This window comes from Spermophilus citellus, assembly GCF_964194105.1.
Source record: "Spermophilus citellus genome assembly, chromosome: 15".
Taxonomy (NCBI): domain Eukaryota; kingdom Metazoa; phylum Chordata; class Mammalia; order Rodentia; family Sciuridae; genus Spermophilus; species Spermophilus citellus.
In genome coordinates this window covers 71481667-71503268 of record NC_138195.1, presented here as the reverse complement: position 1 = coordinate 71503268, position 21602 = coordinate 71481667, and the positions used below count along the sequence as shown (strand labels likewise).

At 38.8% G+C, this 21602-nt stretch overlaps 1 protein-coding gene across 1 annotated transcript in view; it reads left to right on the top strand.

Annotated features, from left to right (window-relative positions):
• Positions 1-21602, top strand: part of ARMH3 (armadillo like helical domain containing 3) — a 194564-nt gene that overhangs the window by 21444 nt on the left and 151518 nt on the right. The window contains exons 6-12 of the mRNA XM_081268320.1: positions 6624-6716; positions 8225-8299; positions 8418-8504; positions 15498-15554; positions 16656-16699; positions 18459-18519; positions 20425-20471. Of these exons, the coding sequence (XP_081124446.1) occupies positions 6624-6716; positions 8225-8299; positions 8418-8504; positions 15498-15554; positions 16656-16699; positions 18459-18519; positions 20425-20471 (464 nt within the window). The remainder of the gene's footprint in view (positions 1-6623; positions 6717-8224; positions 8300-8417; positions 8505-15497; positions 15555-16655; positions 16700-18458; positions 18520-20424; positions 20472-21602) is intronic.

The following is a 21602-nucleotide window of genomic DNA, read 5'->3' as shown; positions in this document are numbered from 1 at the left end:
TCAGGCACAGCATCTTTGTTTGTATATGGTGCTGAGGATCGAACCCGGGCCGCACGCATGCCAGGCGAGCGCGCTACCGCTTGAGCCACATCCCCAGCCTGCACTCTTTTTTTTTTAAATATTTATTTTTTAGTTGTAGTTGGACACAATACCTTTATTTCACTAATTTATTTTTATGTGGTGCTGAAGATCGAACCCAGGGTCTCGCACATGCGAGTTGAGCGCTTTACCGCTGAGCCAAACCCCAGCCCCCACTTCACAAAAAAGTATATAATCTAGTGGATTTTAGTATAATCACAGAATTGAACAACTATCTCCACTATAAATTTCAGAACCCATTTCATTACCTTTGAAAAAAACCCTATACCTGTTAGCAATTATTCCATTATTCCTTATTATCTCTTCTCCCCAGCCACTAAAAATCATTAGCTTGCTTTTTTATTTTTTATTTTATTTTTTGGTACCAGGGATTGAACCCAGGAGGCGCTTAACTACTGAGCCCCAGCCCCAGCCCTTTTATATATTTTTATGTTAGAGACAGGGTCTTGCTAAATTTCTTAGGGCCTTGCTAAGTTGCTGAGGCTGGCTTTGAACTTGTGATACTCCTGTGTTAGCCTCCTGAGCCACTAGGATCACAGACGTGTGCTGCCATGATCACAGGCATGTGCTACCACACCCAGCCATTAGTTTCTATGTATTTCTCCATTCTGGACACCTCATATAAATGAAATCATAATCATATGTAGCTTTTTTTGGGGGTGGGGAAAGGTACTGGGGATTGAATCCAGAGATGCTATCAATGAACTACATCCTCAGTTATTTTTTTTTTTTAAAGAGAGAGAGAAAGAGAGAGAGAGAGAGAGAGAGAGAGAATTTTTAATATTTATTTTTTAGTTCTCGGCGGACACAACATCTTAGTTTGTATGTGGTGCTGAGGATGGAACCCCGGCTGCACGCATGCCAGGCGAGCGCGCTACCGCTGAGCCACATCCCCAGCCCCAGTTATTTTTATTTTTTGTTTTGAGACAGAATCTTGCTAAGTTGCCCAGGGGCTGGCCTTGTTTGCGATCCTCCTGTCTCAGCCTCTAGAGTTGCTGGGATTATAAACATGTGCCAATGTGCCCATCACCATTTTTTTTTTTTGGTAATGGGGATTAAACCCAGGGCGCTTAACCACTAAGCCACATCTTTTTATTTTGAGACAGGGTCTCAGTAAGTTGCGTAGGGCCTCACTCAGTTGCTGAGGCTGACTTTGAACTTGAGATTCTTCTGCCTCAGCCTCTGAGCCACTAGAATTATAGGCATGTGCTACCACACTTGGCTCAGCACCATGTTTTTAAAAAAATATTTATTTATTTATTTATTTATTTTTTTAAGAGAAAGTGAGAGAGGGGGGGAGAGAGAGAGAGAGAGAGAGAGAGAATTTTTTTTTTTAATATTTATTTTTTAGTTCTCGGCGGACACAACATCTTTGTTGGTATGTGGTGCTGAGGATCGAACCCGGGCCGCACGCATGCCAGGCGAGCCACATCCCCAGCCCCCTATTTTTTAATTGTGGTTGGACACACAATCTTTACCTAATTTTTATGTGGTGCTGAGGATCGAACCCAGTGTCCCATGTGTGCTAGGCGAGCACGCTACCACTGAGTCACAACCCCAGCCCCTCAGTGCCAAGTTTTTAAAGTTCATTCTTGTTATAGGACATAGGAATACTTCATTCATTTTTTGTTGCTAAATAATACTTCCCTGGACAGATATACAATATTCTGTTTATTTCATTGCTCATATGAGAGACATTGGTTTGTTTCAACATTTTGGCTATTATGAACATTGCTGTTCTGAACATATGTATAAGGTTTTGTGTGGATGTATGCTTTCAGTTTTTTTGAGTATCTAGGAGTAGAATTGTTGGGTCATAAATGATAACTCTATATTTGATGAGTTGCCAAACCATTTTTTTCTTTTTTTTTTTTTTTTTGGTACTGGGGATTGAACCCAGGAGTGCTTAACCCTTGAGTCACATTCCCAATCTTTTTTTATTTTGAGGGAGGTAGGGTCTTGCTAAGTTTCTTAGGACCTGGCTAAATTGCTGAGACTGGCCTCAAATTTGTGATTCTTCTCCTTCAGCCTCCTAAATCTCTAGGATTACAGGTATGTGCCACCATGCCTGGTCTAAAGCATTTTTTTCTTATTAACTGTTCCATTTTATAGTATCACCAGCAATATATGGTAGTTTCAGTTTCTCCATATTAACTATTGTTTTTGTCTGCCTTCTATTTTTTAATTTTTATTTTTTTGAGAAATGTCTATTAAAATGCTTTGTCAGTTTCCAGATTGGTTTTTTTTTTCATTATTGAGTTGTAAGAGTTCTTTGCATATTCTGGATATATTAGTTCCTTATCAGATATATGATTTGCAGTATTTGATAGTTCCTCTCCTGTCACTCACTAAATTTAAATTAAGAAATTCCTCCTTACCCCTAGTACTAGGAATTGAACCCCAGGAGCACTCTACTACTGAACTATACCCCCAGCCCTTTTATTTTTTATTTCACGACAAGATCTCACTTGCTGAGGTTGGCCTCAAACTTGGCAATCCTCTTGCCTCAGACTCTAGAGTAGCTGAGATTTTAAGCATATGCCACTACACTGGGCTTGAGTTAAGAATTTGTTCCAAATAATTTTTATAATGGTGAGGTTACTGGAAATTATGTATATACAATTGTGAATATACAAAGATTAGTAGTAAGTATCATTTTAAAACTCTGGATTATTACAGTTTATTTATATATGTGTTATGGTAAAATCTCAGATCCCTTCTTCATACTTATAGTTCTCCCCACCACCCCCAGTACTGGGATTGAACCCAGGGTTGCTTTTACACTGAGCTACATCTCTAGTACTTTTTATTTTTTGTTTTGAAACAGGGTCTCAGTAAGTTGTTAGGTTGACCTTTTTTTTTTTTTTTTAATTTTTTTTTTTTTAATTTTTTTTTTTTTAATATTTATTTTTTTAGTTCTCGGTGGACACAACATCTTTGTTTTTGTATGTGGTGCTGAGGATCGAACCTGGGCCGCACGCATGCCAGGCGAGCGCGCTACCGCTTGAGCCACATCCCCAGCCCATTAGGTTGACCTTGAATTTGCAATCCTCCTGTCTCAGTCTCTTGAGTTGTTGGGATTATAGGCATGTATCATTGTGCCCAGTTCTTGTTCTAATTATTGCCTATATGCTTTTTTTTTTTTTTTTTTTTTTTGGTACTGGATTGAACTCAGGGGCACTAGACCACTGAGCCACATCCCCAACCCTATTTTGTATTTTATTGAGAGACAGGGTCTCACTGAGTTGCTTAGCACCTCACCATTGCTGAGGATGGCTTTGAACTCACGATTCTCCCGTCTCAGCTTCCCGAGCTGCTGGAGTTACAGGTGTGTGCCGCTGTGCCCAGCTATGCTTTTTTTTTTTTTTTAAGATATCTTTTTTTTTAAGTTGTATATGGACACAATATCTTTATTTTGTTTATTTATTGTTTTATGTGATGCTGAGGTTTGAACTCAGTGCCTCACACATGAGGGGCAAGCGAGCCACAACCTCAGCCCCCGCCTATATACTTTTTTAAAAATATTTTTTTAGTTGCAGATGGACACAATACCTTTATTTTATTTATTTATTTTTATATGGTGCAGGGGATTGAACCCAGTGCCTCACGCATGCTAGGCAACCTCTCTTGTCACTAAGCCACAACCCCAGCTTGTCTGTATATTTTGATGCTGTCTCTATCTAGGTTTAACATTTCTTCTTGAGCTTTTGTAAGTGCTTGCTGGATATTCTCTCTCACATATCCCATAGATACCTCTTGGTTGACATTTCCAAAATTAAACTTATTGTTTCTCCTGTACCTGTTTTTCTCATTCCTTTTCTTTTAGAGTGGGCACCTGTCTTCTCAGGCCCCAAGCCAAAAACCTGGGAGTCATGCTTGATTTTTTTTTCCTTTCCATCTTTTTTTTTTTTTTTTTTAGTTGGAAGTGGACACAATATCTTTATTTTGTTTGTTTATTTATTTATTTTATGTGGTGCTGAGGTTTGAACCCAGTGCCTCACCCATGCCAGGAGAGTGCTGTACCACTGAGCCACAACCTCAGCCTGCCTTTCCCTCATTTTTATCTCCAAATGATCACTACAGCTAGTTTTACCTCAGTAGATTTTTCTCAAATCTCTTTTCTTCCCCTATTGCCACTGCTCTTTTATATCTCACCTTAACTATTATAGTGATGTCTTTATTTCTTCCTCTTTTTTTTTTTTTTTCAAACTAAGGTTTGAACCCAGGGGTGCTTTACCACTGAGCCATGTCCCCCACCCTTTTTAGTTTTTATTTTGAAATAGGATCTCTCTGAATTGCTGTGGGCTTCCAAATTTGCTGAGGCTGTGCTTAAATTTGTGATTTTCCTCCTCAGCATCCTGAATTTCAGGTATTACAGGCATTGCCACTGTGCCCAGCTTATTCATTCTTTTTTTTTATTTTTTATTTTGTAGTTGTAGATGGACAGAATGCCTTTATTTTATTTGTTATGTAGTGCTCAGGGTTGAACCTAATGCCTCACATATGCTAGGAAAGCGCTCTGCCACTGAGCCACAACCTTAGCCCCAGCTTATTCATTCTTTTTTTTTTTTAATATTTATTTTTTAGTTGTAGTTGGACTTTTTTGACAAACATTTTTTGAGCTCCTATATGTTAGCACTTTGCTAGGCACTGGGGATGCAGAGGTAAATAAGACATGGCTGAGGAAATTGATAGATTTGTTCTCTTTGGTCTTCCTTCCTCCAGGCTTACCATCTTTAAACCTCTCATCCACTCTGATACCAGAGTGATGTAACTTATACTCAGATCTTTTCTGCTTAAAATCCTCTATTAGTCTTTTTATTACTAATAGGATAAAGAAAACTCCGTAGTTAGCCTTATAAAACTTTCATACCTGTACCATATTTATTTCTCCAGTCTCGTCTCTCACCTCTGTGCCTCAGCCTCATTCTTCATACTGCTCTAATAACAAACTACTTGTATTCCATCCCCATGCCCAGGGCCATTTCATTCCTCATGTGTCTTTGATCATGATAATGCCTGTCAGGAATCTCTTTCCTCCTCAAGTTTTAATTAATTCCTACTGATTTTGCAAAATCAGACTAACCTCTGAGGAGTCCTGGAATAGATGATTTTTTTTTTTTTTTTGTGTGTGTGTGTATGCTTAACTTCTGAGCCATAATCCCACCCCTTTCTTACATTTTATTTTGAGATAGGGTCTCACTAAGTTGCTTAGGGCCTTGCTAAATTGCTTTGAACTCACAATCCTCCTGCCTCAGCTTCCTGAGTTGCTGGCATTACAGGTGTGTACCACCGCACCCAGCTGGAATAGGTGACTTTTGAGCTACTACTCTTCTTCCATGTATATTTCTGTCATTGTTAACTTTGAATTGATATTGTTTGCTTATTTTTCTCTCCCATTAGACTAAAAGCACCTCGAAAGCAAGGGTCACCAGTTATTTTTTCTTATACTCTTTGAAAGTACACTATCATAGTAGATGCTTACACATTTATTGACTTGAACTGAAGAAGCTTATTTTGAACTTATTCTCTATTCAATTTTCTCCTCTATTTAACTAGAATATTTCCTTTCTTCTTCCATCTGTTATAGTATATAAAAGTTTTTTTTTTAATATTTATTTTTTAGTATTTGGCGGACACAACATCTTTGTTTGTATGTGGTGCTGAGGATCGAACCCGGGCCGCACGCATGCCAGGCGAGCGCGGTACCGCTTGAGCCACATCCCCAGCCCCCAGTATATAAAAGTTTTATCTTTTTTTTTTTTTTTGATACCAGGGATTGAACCCAGGGGTGCTTAACCACTGAGCCACATCCCAATATCTAAATAATATTTTATTTAGAGACAGGGTCTCACTAAGTTGCTTAGGGCCTCACTAAGTTGCTGAGGCTAGCTTTGAACTTGCAATCCTCCTGCCTCAAGTATTCAAATAAGCTGCTGGTATTACATGCATGTACCACCTGAGCTGCTGGTATTACACATGTGTACCACCGCACCTGGCAAGTTTCATCTTTTGATTAGTTTGAGTCTAAAAGCTGATTTTTAGTGCAAGAAATAAACTCAAATCACATTGTCAAGGAATTTGACCAGGATGGACACATCTTTGTTAGTACTTATGGCCAGTGATGCCAGTAGTGATATTGTCCCTTTGTCATTTCTTCAGTATACTAAATCAAGTGATGATATCTCTATATACAGTTATTTAATCATTAGGTTTTCCTTTTTCAACTTACCCCATTCTAATCTGAAGATTTAAATATGGATGACAGGCTGCAAACATTCATTTGGTAGAAGAGTAAATTCTTCATTGTTTTGTGGAATTGTTCTCAAGCATTTCCCCCCAAATAGCTAGACTTTGAAACCTTCTTTTTCTTTGATTTTGCAACGGCTAGGCCTAGGGGAACGATATAGTTGCTTCATGGTGCATTATTCACATTACCCTGTGTAACATAACCCAGAGTTGGGCAAAGATGGGATGTAGGTGTTCAGTGGTATGGCTTAATATTTAATGGTTCTCTTTCTCAGAACTTGATGGAGAGTTTGGATTCACTGCTTTGTGCAGAAGGTTCTGAAAGTCTGAAGAGTTTATGTCTGAAATTACTACTTTGCTTAGTGACTGTAAGTAATCCATTTATATGTTTGTCAAGGGTATTAACTGACAGCAGAGGCAAGCTTATTTGAATACTTGAGCCCAAAATTAGAAGTGAAAAGAGGAAAAAAAAAAAATTCTCTACTGGGGTATTGCATCACTTCCTCTTATCTGAATGTATGTATGTAAGGTAGTAGTTGCCTGGACTTTTGCTTCCTGGAAGTTATTCTTTGGAGTAACTGCTAGAATTTTTAGCCTGCAGATGATGTGATACTTATCATTTTAGAAGGACCATTTTAGGGGCTGGGGATGTGGCTCAAGCGGTAGCGTGCTCGCCTGGCATGCGTGCGGCCCGGGTTCGATCCTCAGCACCACATACAAACAAAGATGTTGTGTCCGCCGAAAACAAAACAAAACAACAACAAAAAATTCTCTCTCTCTCTCTCTCTCTCTCTCTCTCTCTCTCTCTCAAAAAAAAAAAAAAAAAAATAGAAGGACCATTTTAGGAGAACTACAATCTTCTAGATTGTCAGGTTTGTCCTCATCAGGTTTCACTTGAAAATGGCTCTTGTGATTCTGAATATTTTTATATGGTCTGGCTTTTATTTTATTTTTTTTAAATTTTTTTTAAGAGAGAGAGAGAGAGAATTTTTTAATATTTATTTTTTAGTTTTTGGTGGACACAACATCTTTATTTTATTTTTATGTGGTGCTGAGGATTAAACCCAGCGCCCTGTGCACGCCAGGCGAGCGTGCTACTGCTTGAGCCACATCCCCAGCCCTTATTTTTTTTTTTTTTAAATAGAGAGTGTGAGAGAGAGAGAGAGAGAGAGAGAGAGAGAGAATTTTTAATATTTATTTTTTAGTTCTCGGCGGACACAACATCTTTGTTTGTATGTGGTGCTGAGGATCGAACCCGGGTCGCACGCATGCCAGGCGAGCGCGCTACCGCTTGAGCCACATCCCCAGCCCAGCCCTTATTTTTTAAAAATATTTTTTAGTTGTAGTTGGACACAATATCTTTTATTTATTTATCTTTATGTGGTGCTGAGGATCAAACCCAGGGTCTTGCATGTGCTAGGCAAGTGCTCTACCGCTGAGCCACAACCCCAGCCATGGTTTTGATTTTATAACTAGACACTTGCCTCTACTCCTTAGTGGAAGGAGGGTGAGATGTTGTTTATATACTTCAGGTACTTCCCTTTTCCTCCCACCTCTTGAAGACTTTTGGATTTGTGAATGTCTTCCTGTATATTTAAGGAATGAAACCCAGGAAACTATTAAGCAAATGCTTGTGAGAGCATGAGAGAAATAATAAGTTCAGATTTAGGAAGTTTTAATTTGCTAATTTCCTACCTTCATAGTGACTGCCTATTCAGGCTCTGGTAGCTTTGGGGTGCTTATGCTTGTTAAAGGTCTACTAAGTATCTAGTAGAGTGTTTCTACATTTCCATTTCACTTAGACATTAGGGTAGGAGATATACATGAGATATCAAGTGCCTTAAAACAGACTTAAAAGGCTTTTTATTCCATTCAGGTGACAGACAACATCAGCCAGAACACTATCCTGGAGTATGTAATGATCAACAGCATATTTGAAGCAATTTTACAGGTAGCTTTGTCACCTCTTTGTCTTTTGGATAGATCATCTCCTCAAATGTTATTGGTCTGTTAACTCAGGTGCCAGGAGTTAGCAGTCAGGAGTTACGTATTTTTGGTTCTTGTTACAGATACTCTCCCATCCCCCAAGTCGTAGAGAGCATGGGTATGATGCTGTTGTCCTCTTGGCTTTGCTGGTAAACTACAGAAAATATGAGGTAAGGGGACCCTGAAGGGCAGTTGTTCTTTTCATAATCTTCCTACATGTGGCGCCTCTTAAATGTGGAAGATATGTTCTTGGTAGATAGTGTGAAGATTAATTTTGATAAACCAAATTCTTCAAATGCAATAACTAAATGCATGGGGCAGAGAATATAGTTGTTTAAATGAATCTTTTAGTATAACCACTGAGTCACATCCCCAATTCTTTTTATATTTTATTTAGAGTCAGGGTCTCGCTGAGTTGCTTAGGGCTTTGCTAAGTTGCTGAGGCTGACTTTGAACTTTCAATCCTCCTGCCTCAGCCTCTGAGCTCTGGGATTACAGGTGTGTGCCACCATACCCAGCTCTCTGTAGTATAGTTTCTAATGAAGTATCTCTTAATGTAGTGGCTTCTAAATGCACTTAATAGAGTGACTTACGAATTTGTTAAAAAGAAAAAAGTTTTGGACTTTAATTTGGACATACCACACTGATGTAGAATTTTGTGGGAGGGGAGCTGTGAATCTTTTTAAAAACATTATTATTGGGCTGGGATTGTGGCTCAGAGGTAGAACGCTCGCCTAGCATGTGTGAGGCACTTGGTTTGATCCTCAGCACCGCATAAATATAAAATAAAGACATTGTGGCCACCTATAACTAAAAAAAACCCACAAAAAACCAAAAAAACAAAAACAAAAAAAACAAAAAAAAACCCCAACATTATTATTATTTTAGAAATCCCTAGTTCAGTAGGTTGATTAGTCAGGATTGGGAACCACTGACTTAGTGCATTTGGTTTGAAAGATTCTTATTTTTATTATATTTCCTTAATAAAGTCTGTTTGTATAAGTATTACTGATGGTTTGAAAACTTTTTCTGATTTTAATGAAAAAGTTGAAGGCAGGGCCTTACCCATATCAGTTCTGGAGTTGTCTTTGCCCCTGAATTAATTAGGGTACAGATTTTTGAAATGAAGAACAGATCCCAGAGATCAATGTGTGGGTTTGATATATGTACTTGGTTCCTTTCAGAAGGCAGAATACACCGAAAAGGAAGGAGAATACTCAGGGAAGACCAGGGCCTCCATTGGGGATTCCTTTTAAGGACAAGGAAGTTTTTTACATATAGTCCTAGACAACAGGAGTACTTTACTAAACCAGGAAGTCATGTATTACTTGAGGCAACCTGACTTTCTCCCCTTAATAAGTAGCAGCAGGACTATGAGAAATGGGCCAGTTGGAGAGAAGATTTTCTCTTCTGAGCTTCTGGCTCTTAGTGATTTTTGATATGATTCCTACTTAGAATTTATTTGGGCAGGTTCAAAGTGAGGGGTAACACAAAATCTGGAGCTGCTGCTGCTGCTTCTTTTTTTTTTTTTTTTTTTTTGGTACTGGGGATTAAACTCAGAGGCACCTGACCACTGAGCCACATCCCCATCCCTATTTTGTATTTTATTTAGAGATAGGGTCTCATTGAGTTGCTTAGCACTTTGCTGTAGCTGAGGCTGGCTTTGAACTTGCGATCTTCCTGCCTCAGCCTCCTGAGCAGCTGGGATTACAGGTGGGTGCCACCAAGCCCAGCTGGAGCTTATTCTTTTTTTTTTTTTTTTGGTGGTGCTGGGGATTGAACCTAGGGCCTTGTACATGCAAGGCAAGCACTCTACCAACTGAGCTATATCCTCAGCCCTGGAGCTTATTCTTTTCTTTCTTTCTTTCTTTTTTTTTTTTTAATATTTTTTACTTGTAGTTGGACACAATATCTTTTATTTTATTTATTTTTATATGGTGCTGAGAATTGAACCAAGTGCCTCGCAAGTGCTAGGCGAGTGTTCTGTTGCTGAGCCACATCCTCAGCCTGTGGAGCTTATTCTTATAAGGAGGGATATGGAAGAAGGAAAGGCTGTAAGAAGGAAATAATTAAAGAGGGACTGGAATATGGAAAAATGTTAATGTGTTATAAATCCTAGGAGTTGTTCATTTTTATTATCTTGGAGGACCTGACGAATGGGGCATACAACTACTAGCAAATATATAATTTATCACCAATACCTGTTGTACTGGTGATCTGAAGGGACTGGCATGGTAGCCATTGTGATCTCTGTCATGTGTGAATGCCTCTGGAGCCTTATTACAACAACAAGAAAAATAGCTGAGGAAAAGTGCTGAGGATAGTTAAAGAGAGTTGAGTTATGTGACAGGAATGCATCATCATCAGTAATGAATATTTTCAGAACATTCTGGTGGATGCAGGCTATTCTGAGGCAATAGTTTGGCTTTTCTAACTGTAAACTGAACCCAGGCTTAGCTCAGTAGGGCTTTCTGAAATGTCAGCCTGAAAAATTGGACCTGGCCAAGGAACTGGAGAAAATCACATTTCTGGAGTGAAGTATGCATCTTTGGTCTGTCAGATGCCCCCAGAAGAATTAATATAGTAGGCAGGGGCAAGCTGGTGGGCATAATTTATCTGGGCTTTGCAGCTTTTGTTATAAGTCACTCAACAGAAACCATTAAGGATGTCTGGGGACTGAAGAGCAGGAAGGTTTTTGACAGGAACACGAGGAATTTCAGATGAGCATATCAAAACCAAAAGCTGGTGAAATCTTATGAAAACTAGTAGTAAACTAGTAGTTTTCATAAGTAGAAGAAGGTGTACTAGGGAGAATAGCATTCTAGCTATTGCCAGAGTTGATCCCATGACCAGAAGAATAAAAATGAGTTCTAGAAAGGTATAGAGGTTATTAGACAACCTAGATACCCAACTAAGAAAGTAAATGAGGTATTGGACATAAGGGATAGAAATCATGGAAAAGATGCCATGTAGTTAATATTTATCATCTAAAGAGGTAGAGGAGGCCCCAAATCAACTAACCAATAAACAAAAAGGTCTAGGGAAGAATAATGAAAATAACAAGTAAAACTTAGATCAGCTGGGTGCCGTGGCACATACCTGTAATCCCAGCAGGGAGGCTGAGACAGGAGAATCCTGAGTTCAAAGCCAGCCTCAGCAATGGGCAAGGTGCTAAGCAACTCAGTGAGACCCTGTCTCTAAATAAAATACAAAATAGGGTTGGGAATGTGGCTCAGTGGTCGTGTGCCTCTGAGTTCAATCCCTGGTTGCAAAACAAAAACAAAAACTTAGGTCAAATAAAGGCAGGATCCCATTGGAATGATTCTGTGAAGGCTCACTGAATTTGTAATTCTGTCCAGTGGGTAAAAAAGTAGATTCCCTCTAGTATTTTTTTTTAATCATTTTAAGAAATATATACATATATATATATATATATATATATATATATATATATATATATATATATATTTGTTGTTGATAGACCTTTATTTTATTTATTTATATGCGGTGCTGAGAATTAAACCCAGTGTCTCACACATGGCAGGCAGGTGTGCCACAGCTGAGCCACAGTCCCAGCCTACCTCTAGTTTTAAAAATGACCAGTACAACATGAGTAAGCTCCCAGAGTGGGGGTTATCTACACCTGGGTTATGCTTCCCTCTACAAAGATGGAAATCACTAGCAAGAGATTGCCCTTCCCTCTGAAGGCATAAGGGGTCATCTGTTCTAGTTATGGCTGTTCTAGAAGACTGAAGATGGTACATCTCTTCAAACTGCTTTTGATCAACTGGTTATCACCTCAGGAGAACCTCTGGTGACTCTAGGTCCAGGTAAACTTACTAACTTCCTTTAGGATATGGGGCTTAGTTCTCATGCTTAGTTGAACCTCCTGGACCCCCTTCTAATCAGACTTGTGTTGTGACTGGTATTGATGGAGCCCCAAGGCCAAATGATTTATAAAACCTCTAACTTGGTCAGTGCTTGACTTGGAATGCTTCTCTTTTTAGGAGTAATGGGGTTATATCTGAGGGCATTGATAGACTTCTACAGTTGGTGTTCTCGAAATGATTTTGATATGCCTGTGTGTCCCTGCACTCCTCATTTAATTCAACAAGATCACAGGTGGTGATTTTTTATTGATATGAATAAATTATTGATCAGTTTGGGGAAAAAAAAGTGACCAGCACAACAGGTTCAGTATTAATGATAATCAGTGTCTAGAAGAATAGAAATTTTCACACCATCAAGATCCTGGCCTTCTAGGCTGGTCAAGTCATTTGAGATGAAGTGACACAGATCCAACTGCTATCCTGAGCATGGTATATCACAGAAATCACAAAATTGTTTATTACATCTACTTGGAAGTTGTTCCTTTTCTTTTTTTTTCCCTTCTCTCTTTTTTCTAAAGAACTTTTTTTTGAATGCTAATAATATTAAAGGGGAAAAAATAACAGCTACCAATTATTATTATTTTTTAATATTTGATTTTTTAGTTTTAGGTAGGCCTAATATCTTTATTTTATTTCTATGTGATGCTGAAGACCAAACCCAGTGCCTCATGCATGCTAGGCGAGCACTGTACCACTGAGCCACAATCCAAGCCAGTTTTTTTTTTTAATTTTTATTTCTGTAGTTGTAGATGGACATAATGCCTTTATTTTTTTAATGATTTTTATTTATTTATTTATTTTGCATTACAATTCTTCAGAATGCCTTTATTTTATTTGTTTATTTCTTTTATGCAGTGCTGAGAATCGAACTCAGTGCCTCATGCATGCTAGGCAAGTACTCTGCCACTGAGCTACAGCCCCAACCCAGCTACCAATTATTAAGCTCTAACTATATGCCAGATATATGTTAAGGATTTTACATGTTTTATTTAATTAAAGTATTTTAGCAGTCCCAGGATAAAAAATATCCCCATTTTATAGTTGAAGAAATTGAAACTTAGGTTAATTAATGTGAACTTGTCATAATTAATAAGAAGAGGAATTGGAACTCAGACCTTTGCTTTTAGCTGCTTTCCCTTTTCCTCAGCTGCTGCTGAAGCATATGCTGGTCTTAGTAATCAGATGATTCTTTCTGTTACCTAACACTGCCTAATTTTGGGAGCTGAGTGACTAGGACATGGAAAAATTTTGCCAAGAAACAGTGGTCTCTTGGTCTATCCTTTCTTTCCTTTTTAAAATTAATTAATTAATTAATTTATTCATTTTTATTAGGGTATTGGAGATTGAATTCAGGGACACTCTATCACTGAACTTTATCCCTGCCATTTTTATTTTTTGTTTTGAGACAGGGTCTTGCAAAATTGTCCATGCTGGCTTCAACTTGTGATTCTCTTGCCTCAGTCTCCCAAGTTGCTGGGGTTATAGGCATGGGCTACTGCACCTGGCTATGGTCTATTCTTCTTTTTTTCCTTCCCTTCGTTCCCTCCTTTTTCTGTCTTTCCTTTATTGGGGATTGAACCCAGGGGCACTTTATCACTAAGCTATAGCCCCAATGCTTTTTATTTTTTAATGTTGAGACGGTTTCACGAAGTTGCTTAGAGCCTTGCTAAATTGCTGAGGCTGGCCTTGAACTTGTGATTGTCCTGCCTCAGCCTTCTAAGTTGCTGGGTTTATAGACCTGCACCATTGTGCCTTGGTGGTCTGCTCTTTCTAATGTTGCTGTCATCCTGGTGACATCTCTAGATCAGCTAAGTGCAGATTGTCTTTTCTTTTTTCTTTTTTTTTTTTTTTTTATTTATTGGATGTTCACAACATTACAAAGCTATGAAATATGATTTGTCAAGAGCAGATTGTCTTTTCCAAGGATCTACATGCATTGGATCTTTCCTGATGTTTGTTATATCAGTGGAATTTGACTGTTGGTTACAGGAAGATGTATTGAGAGTCTTACTATAGTCAAAACAAATAACAAATGGAGTGAGTTCTACCTCTTTGAGTTACATTATGTAAAACTTTATAAACATTTGGACTGTTAAGCAAAGCTCTCTTTTTCTGTCCCAGTTGACAATGCAAAAGATGCTCTCAGAATCTTGATTAAATGAGCTGTCTGTGGGGGGTGGTGGGGGGGTGGTTAGCCTTTCAATTGGGTTTTCAAGTTTCTTCCTAATGAGTTTTCTTGTAGCTATAAAAACTGCTAGTCTGAGACTATTGTTACTAGCTTCCCTTGGGCTAGAGTTGGTGCCTGATCTGTATGAGGTCTTTCTATACATACTATGTGTGGGATATTTTCAAGGTGAGCAGGTCATTGGTTCCTGTATCACTTGTAGGAGATGGCTCAGTTGTCTAATAAGTTTAAATATATGTCCATTTCCATATGTTTCCCAGCTGAAATTGGGTCACTAAAAACTCAAGAAATCTTTCAGTGCTATAAGTGATGGGACAATCATTAAATCCCAGTGTCCTAACCAGATTATTGCTTGTGTAATTACATCTTTTTTTTTTCCAGCTCCCCTGCAGTGTTATTTGGGAATCAGATTTCCATAAATGGCCTCTCTAGCTGTTAAGCAGCTGCCACTTTCTACCCCCAAGATGGCTTTGTTTTAAGAGTGGGTGAATCAGTCCTTGTATATAGTTTGTGAAATGGTTAGGGAGCCTTTGGATTGAGAATGTAAGTTAATAACTTACATATGTGCCTTATGGCAGGGAAGCTTTTCTGTCTCCTAAGACAATATCCCTAAGGACTTGGGATGGTAGGACAAAGTGAGTTTTGTGGAATGTTCACTTACTTTTTAGAAACAAGTAAGAAGGAAAGGTGGGCGAATTTATAGACATAGGCTTGAGCTAATTCAGCCTAGAGGAAAATGTGGGTAGAACAGAACTGACCTGTGTGTATGTACGTGTATTCATGTACATCTCTGCATTTGATAAACGCCCATATGTGCTGAGAAATTTTCTGGAAATTAGGGGAGTCGGCACTCAAGAGGTTTGGGGCTGGGTTTTGGTAATATCACTGTAGAGAAAAAGGCCTTAAACAAGCACTTTTTTTTTTTTTTTTTTGGTGGTACTAGGAATGGAACCCAGGGCCTCACTCATGGCAGGCAAGCACTTTCCCACTCAGCTATATCCTCGGCCCCCTGTTAATACTTTCTTAAATAGCTGAAGGGCTTTTTTAACTAGGTCACACTCACCTTGACTCTCTTCTGTTGTTTACAGTCTGTGAATCCTTATATTGTGAAGCTGTCTATTGTGGATGACGAGGCCACACTCAATGTGAGTATCTGGATCTTGGTGTATTGTCTTACTTGAATTCAGTGGCCTTATTTTCAGTGGACATTTAGAACAAGAGAGCAGAGAGGTATTGTGTTGATTTCTTTGGCTAGAAAGAGGGAATCGGTATTTTTAGAGTCGTCTTCTTAGTGTCATGGAAGAAAGGTTTGAGGGGACATTTTTTGCTTACTATTCATGATGAAGTGGCTACTTATTTTCATGTTGTAGTGTGCTGAGTTTGACTTCCTATAAAGTCAATAAGTTATACATCCAGGAGTAAGATAGCTTAGGTGACTTAATGATGGGAGATTCCTTCTTTGGAACAAGCTAGATGATATAAAGAGCCTGATTTGGTGAAGCTGAAACATGAAGGATGATATATATTTGCTATATATGTTCTTGAAAGTGTGTGAGATAATATATCTGGTCTCTGAATATGGAGGGAAGAAGATGGCCAGGTGTCTGACTTTATTTCCTTTCTGTCCTATTTTCTTCAATTTCCCTTATGAAAAAAATGTACACACGATTCATCCTTGCATCCTCAATTGATCTTTGTATTAGGTTTTACAGGTTGTCCAGGAAAGTTGATAAGTTACTTTAACATTTATTGGATGCCTCTTTCCTTTTTATTGCTGTTTTCTTGTGGCCTGAGTGAATGGCTCATCTATATGCACCTTCATTTAGCATGGGACTCATTGTCCCTTTTATTGTGGCTGTTTTGAAGGTAAATGAGGGCTTTTTGTTTGAATATTCTAGCTTAGTCTTCTTTTCTGAATGAAAATGATCCCAGTGAAATTGTCAGTAATCTGAGTTGGTCTGTTTCAGCCCTTGTTACTTTATTTTAAATTGTATCTGGGAACATTACTTTATTTTAAATTGTATCTAAGAACATTAATTAGATAAGAAAAAATATTTCCAAAGAGTTTTTTCCCTCTTGGTTTGATAGTACCTTTCAAAATTTCTGTGATTGTTGCCAACTTTTAGACAGAACTTCATGGGCATGGTCCATGGGGGTTTAGTGTTTTTCATGGCTGAGTCATAACATCACCACCAACCCACAAAGGCTACTCATTTATTTCATCTGAACTATCTTTTCTCTTTCAGGGAATGGGGCTTGTAATTGCTCAGGCTTTATCTGAGTATAATAGGTAAGTCAATCTTTCCAGAAGGGAAAAGTCCAATTTTTATTTGAATTAGTTGTGTAGGGAACAGGGTTGTTATAGTTCTTAGGTTAAATTCCCTGGACCTATCCCAAAAGAGTATTCAGAGGTATAAAATCAGTTTGCTCCAGCTCAGCTTGATGGTAGTAGCAGGCATTGTTATTTATTTATTTATTTATTTTTAATTTTTGGTACTGGGGATGAACCTAGGTATGCTTTACCACTTTACCTTCCCAGCCCTTTTTTATTTTTTATTTTGAGACAGGGTTCTCACTAAGTTGGTTAGGGCCTTGTTAACAAGACCTTGCTGAGACTGGCCTTGAACTTGAACTCTCCTGCCTTAGCCTCCTGAGTTGCTGGGATTATAGGTTTGCAACACCACACCTCACAGAGCAGGGGTTGTTTTTAAAACCAGGATAAAAGTAGCCACCAGATTAGTATCCATCTTTGGTTAAAGCAAATAGGAACATTCTTTTGCAGTTTATGGGTATTTTTTTGCAGAACATTTTTACTAGTTTTCCCATTTTAAGCAGTCTATTTCATTCAGCCCATGTGTCATACAAATATTATTTTCTAATATAAAAAAGTTTGTGACGTACCACTTTTTTGTACTCTTAAAAAAAAAAATAAAGGAAACTGGGCATGGTGGTGCATGCCTGTAAACTTAGTGACTTGGGAGGCTAGGCAGGAGGATAGGAAGTATGAGACCTGCCTTAGCAACTTAGCAAGACTCTCAAGCAACTTAGGGAGTCTTGTCTCAATATAAAAAATAAAAAGGACTGGGACTGGACTGGGGTTGTAGAGTGCTTGCCTAGTACATGTGAGGCCCTGGGTTCAATCCTCAGTACCATACAAATAAATTAATAAAATAAAGGTATTGTATCCATCTACAACTACCAAAAAAAAAAAAAAAAAGGGACTGGGACTGTAGCTTATTGGTAAAGTATCCTTGGGTTCAATCCCCAGTACCTAAATAAATAAAAGGTAGAAAGTGTATTGAGTTAAATCAGCTTCGACAGATCTATCTCACTTCCCTCCCACTCACCTCCCTCTCTCCTGCAGATTGAACTCAGGGCCTCATGCATGCTAAGCATGTGCTCTACCACATGTTTGAGCTATGTTTCTTTTTTACTAGTGATCACCCTCACCTTCCCAGTGTCCCTCTTTACTCTGGGGGCTCTCTTCATTGATATTTGTTTTTCCTCTAGCTGTGCATAGGGGAAGGATATGGTATTCCACGATTGAAAACCTGAAATATCTCTAATCCCTGCAAAGGCCATGAAGGATTTTTCTTGCTTCTTTCCAGACTTTCCTTACACACAGTTGGTGTCAGGATTTCAAATCTGTCCCATCTCCACATGTTTTAGCTCTCTGGTTTTCCTCCTTTTCCTTCAGAAACAAACAAGATTTTCACTGTTACAGCCTTGAAGTAATTTCACTGTTACACTTTTCAAGTAATAGTCTGTTTGGGAAATAACTGGATCAGCCATATGTTAGAGCAGTTTCACACTTTTCCAGCTTGCTTTCTAAGTCTCTCCCAAAGTAGCCAGGCATTTTGGTACACACTACTTCAGGAACAGATGGGTGCCTCTAGCTTGTGGGGGAACTGCAGTGGCATTGTCATAATGCTTTGGTCTTCTGAAGTTAGAGAATTCAGAGAGCTCTGCCCTGATTATCTAGAATGTTGAGGACAAAGATGTATTTCATAAGTAATCCTAAAGTTGAATTTAGTTCTTTTTTTGTTTAGACAGTATAAAGACAAGGAAGAAGAACACCAGAGTGGCTTTTTCTCTGCTTTAACAAATATGGTAAGTCCTACTTATTTTTTTCTCCTGCTCAGAAATGCAGGGTTAGGTAAATCTGGCATCAGATATTCAGATGTTTGAGGTGATAGAATGATGAAGGGCCATCATCATGGCATGAGAGAGGCTACTCAGAGCAGATTTTATTTGGAACTTTGTCTCTGTTATTGAGTTCCAAAACTAGATAAGATGGGGAGAGGGGAGCTTTGACTCTTCTTGGATTCATTTTTTCCTAATTAATTGATTGCTGAAGAAAAGGTGCATAGGAAGACTTTTGCTTTTGTAAGTGTTGACCCTGATTGCAGACTGACCCTTGGAACAAAGAATAGGAGAGTTTAGGGGCTGGGGTTGTGGCTCAGTGATAGAGCACTTGCCTAGCATGTGTGAGGCAGTGGACTGGATTCTCAGAACCACATATAAATAAATGAATAAAATAAAGGTCTATCAACATCTAAAAAAGTTTTAAAAAAATAGGAGAGTTTAGATCTGAGTCCTCCCTACCCCCCACCCCAAATGCTCTTTTATAGTCTCCTGTGGCCATGTGATCCCTAATAGCTGGAACTGTGGTCAAAGGGTCACAGTATAGTGGATGTGAGCTACTCCTCTAAAGGCTTAGTTAGGGTCTGGGCAGAGAGGTCCAAGGTTTAGGAAAAGATATTGGTCTAGCTTGCAATACTCCAGAGTAAGGTTTCATAACTTTGGAAGCATTGGCATTTTGGATCAGATAATATGGGGCTAATTTTTAAGAGAGAAATCTAGGAGGTTCTAGAATTTAGGCAGATTCACAAAGTCTGTCTTCTTAGGCATTAGTATCCAAGTAATCAGCTCTAGAGCAAGATTGTTACTTAGTTTATTGCAAGAAACAGTTGCCCTATCTCCTCCCACACAAAGATGCAATTTTTTCCCCCAGTGTCTTCCCATCTTTCTTCTCAGAGCCTGCTCTCAGGAAAGAACCTGCTAAACTCTGAGGCATGAATGAGTGAAATCTCTCAGAGGCAAGAGAAGTATGAGTTTTGTATTGGTGTTTGATTATACAAATTAGATCTAATTATGTTGCTCACAGGGATCTTCAACTTTTAGTCAAGGAGAAAAAGTTTTGTGGCATTTTTAGGGGGTGAGCATCTTCTACATGCCTCTGAAATCACACATATGAGAGGCAATTTATGCCTTTTACCTATTTGCCTGCTGTTACAAACTAAGATTTTTGTGATCTGAAGGATAAGCATGGATCTCACACAGTTCTTTCCTGAAATGCATATATCCCCTAAATATCTAGTTGGATGTAATCAGCATGCTTTCTTTGACATTTTCTTTTTTTGGGTGGGGGGTACCAGGGATTGAACTCAGGAGCACTTGGTTATTGAGCCACATCCCCAGCCTGTTTTATTTAATATTTTGACACAGGGTCTCTCTGAATTGCTTAGTGCTTCGCTTTTGGTGAGCCTGGTTTGAACTTGTGATCCTCCTGCCTCAGCCTTCTGAGCTGCTGGGATTACAGGGGTGTGCTACCGTGCCTGGCTTCCTTGACATTCTTTATGGGTTAGTTTGTGATTGCAAATAAGCAACTTATAGGAAAGATGCAGAGTGATAAGGAATTGTATGTCTTTTTAGTTGACAGTGGCTAAATTACACACTGGAAGAAAGAAGGACTACATATATATAAATACTGGGATTTTTAAAAAAGTCCTTTGAGACAATCTGATTCAGTTGGATTCTCTTCATTTATTACTTATAAATCTTTTGAGATCTTCAAAGTGAACTGGTGTTGTGTGTGTGGCTGATGATCCAAAGTTCTAAGTCTTTTCCTGCTGGAAAGAATTTGATTTTACACTAATTTAAAGGCTTCCTAGGCACATAACTTTTTCTTGCATCCTACTGTATAAAGTCTGCAATTCTCCTTTTCTTCCACAGGTGGGCAGCATGTTCATAGCAGATGCCCATGAGAAAATCTCAGTACAGTAAGTGTCTTGACATTCTTGTGCAGTGACTTGAATTTTAGTGTAGGCTATCTTGCTGGTTATGAGAGTGGAAAAGGTTACCTCTTACTAATCTTTTTCAAACTTTTTTTGGGTGGTTTATCTAATGTCTCTTTTTTTGCTTTCTGCTTGGTTTTGATGCTGGAATTGAACCCAGGGATGTTGTGCATGCTAAGTACTGTAGCTAAATAGTTATAGCTATTTCCCCCTTTTTTTGTGTGTGGGGGTGTACCAGGGATTGAACTCAGGGGCACTTGACCACTGAGTCACATCCCCAGCCCTATTTTGTATTTTATATAGAGATAGGGTCTCACTGAGTTGCTTAGCACCTTTCTGTTGCTGAGGCTGGCTTTGAACTCTTGATCTTCCTGCCTCAGCCTCCTGAGCTGCTGGGATTGCAGGCATGTGCCACTGTGCCTGGTTCCCCAGCCCTTTTTTTTGAGAAAGGATCATCCTCGCTAAATTGCTCAGGATGATCTCGAATTTGTTGAACCTCCTGTCTTAGCCTCCTTAGTTGAGATTGGGTTTTTTTTTTTTTTAAGAGAGAGTGAGAGAGGGGGAGAGAGAGAGAATTTTAATATTTATTTTTTAGTTATCAGCGGACACAACATCTTTGTTTGTATGTGGTGCTGAGGATCGAACCCGGGCCGCACGCATGCCAGGCGAGCGTGCTACCGCTTGAGCCACATCCCCAGCCCGAGATTGGGTTTTATTTTTCTATTTATTTTTATTTTTTGATTCTGGGGAATGAACCCAAATGTGCTTAACTGCTGAGCCATATCCCTTGCCCTTTTTTATTTTGAGATAGGCTGTCACTAAGTTGCTGAGGCTGGTCTTGAACTTGCAAGCCTCTTGCCTCAACCATCAATTTGCTGGGATTACAGCATATGCCACTATGCATGGCTCTGGCTGGGTTTTAAGTAATGGACCCTTGGAAATATCTGCTTTGGTCTTATATGTATAGAGCTTCCCAAACTGAAAAACTATTCTCATTTCTCTCTGGAATTAAAGGAAAAGGGGCTGGGTATCTGAGGTAGTTAAGGATTTAACTGTTGGGGTAGAAAAGCAAGAGGGAAGGTAGTGAATGAACTAGAATAAGAAATGGTCAGACTG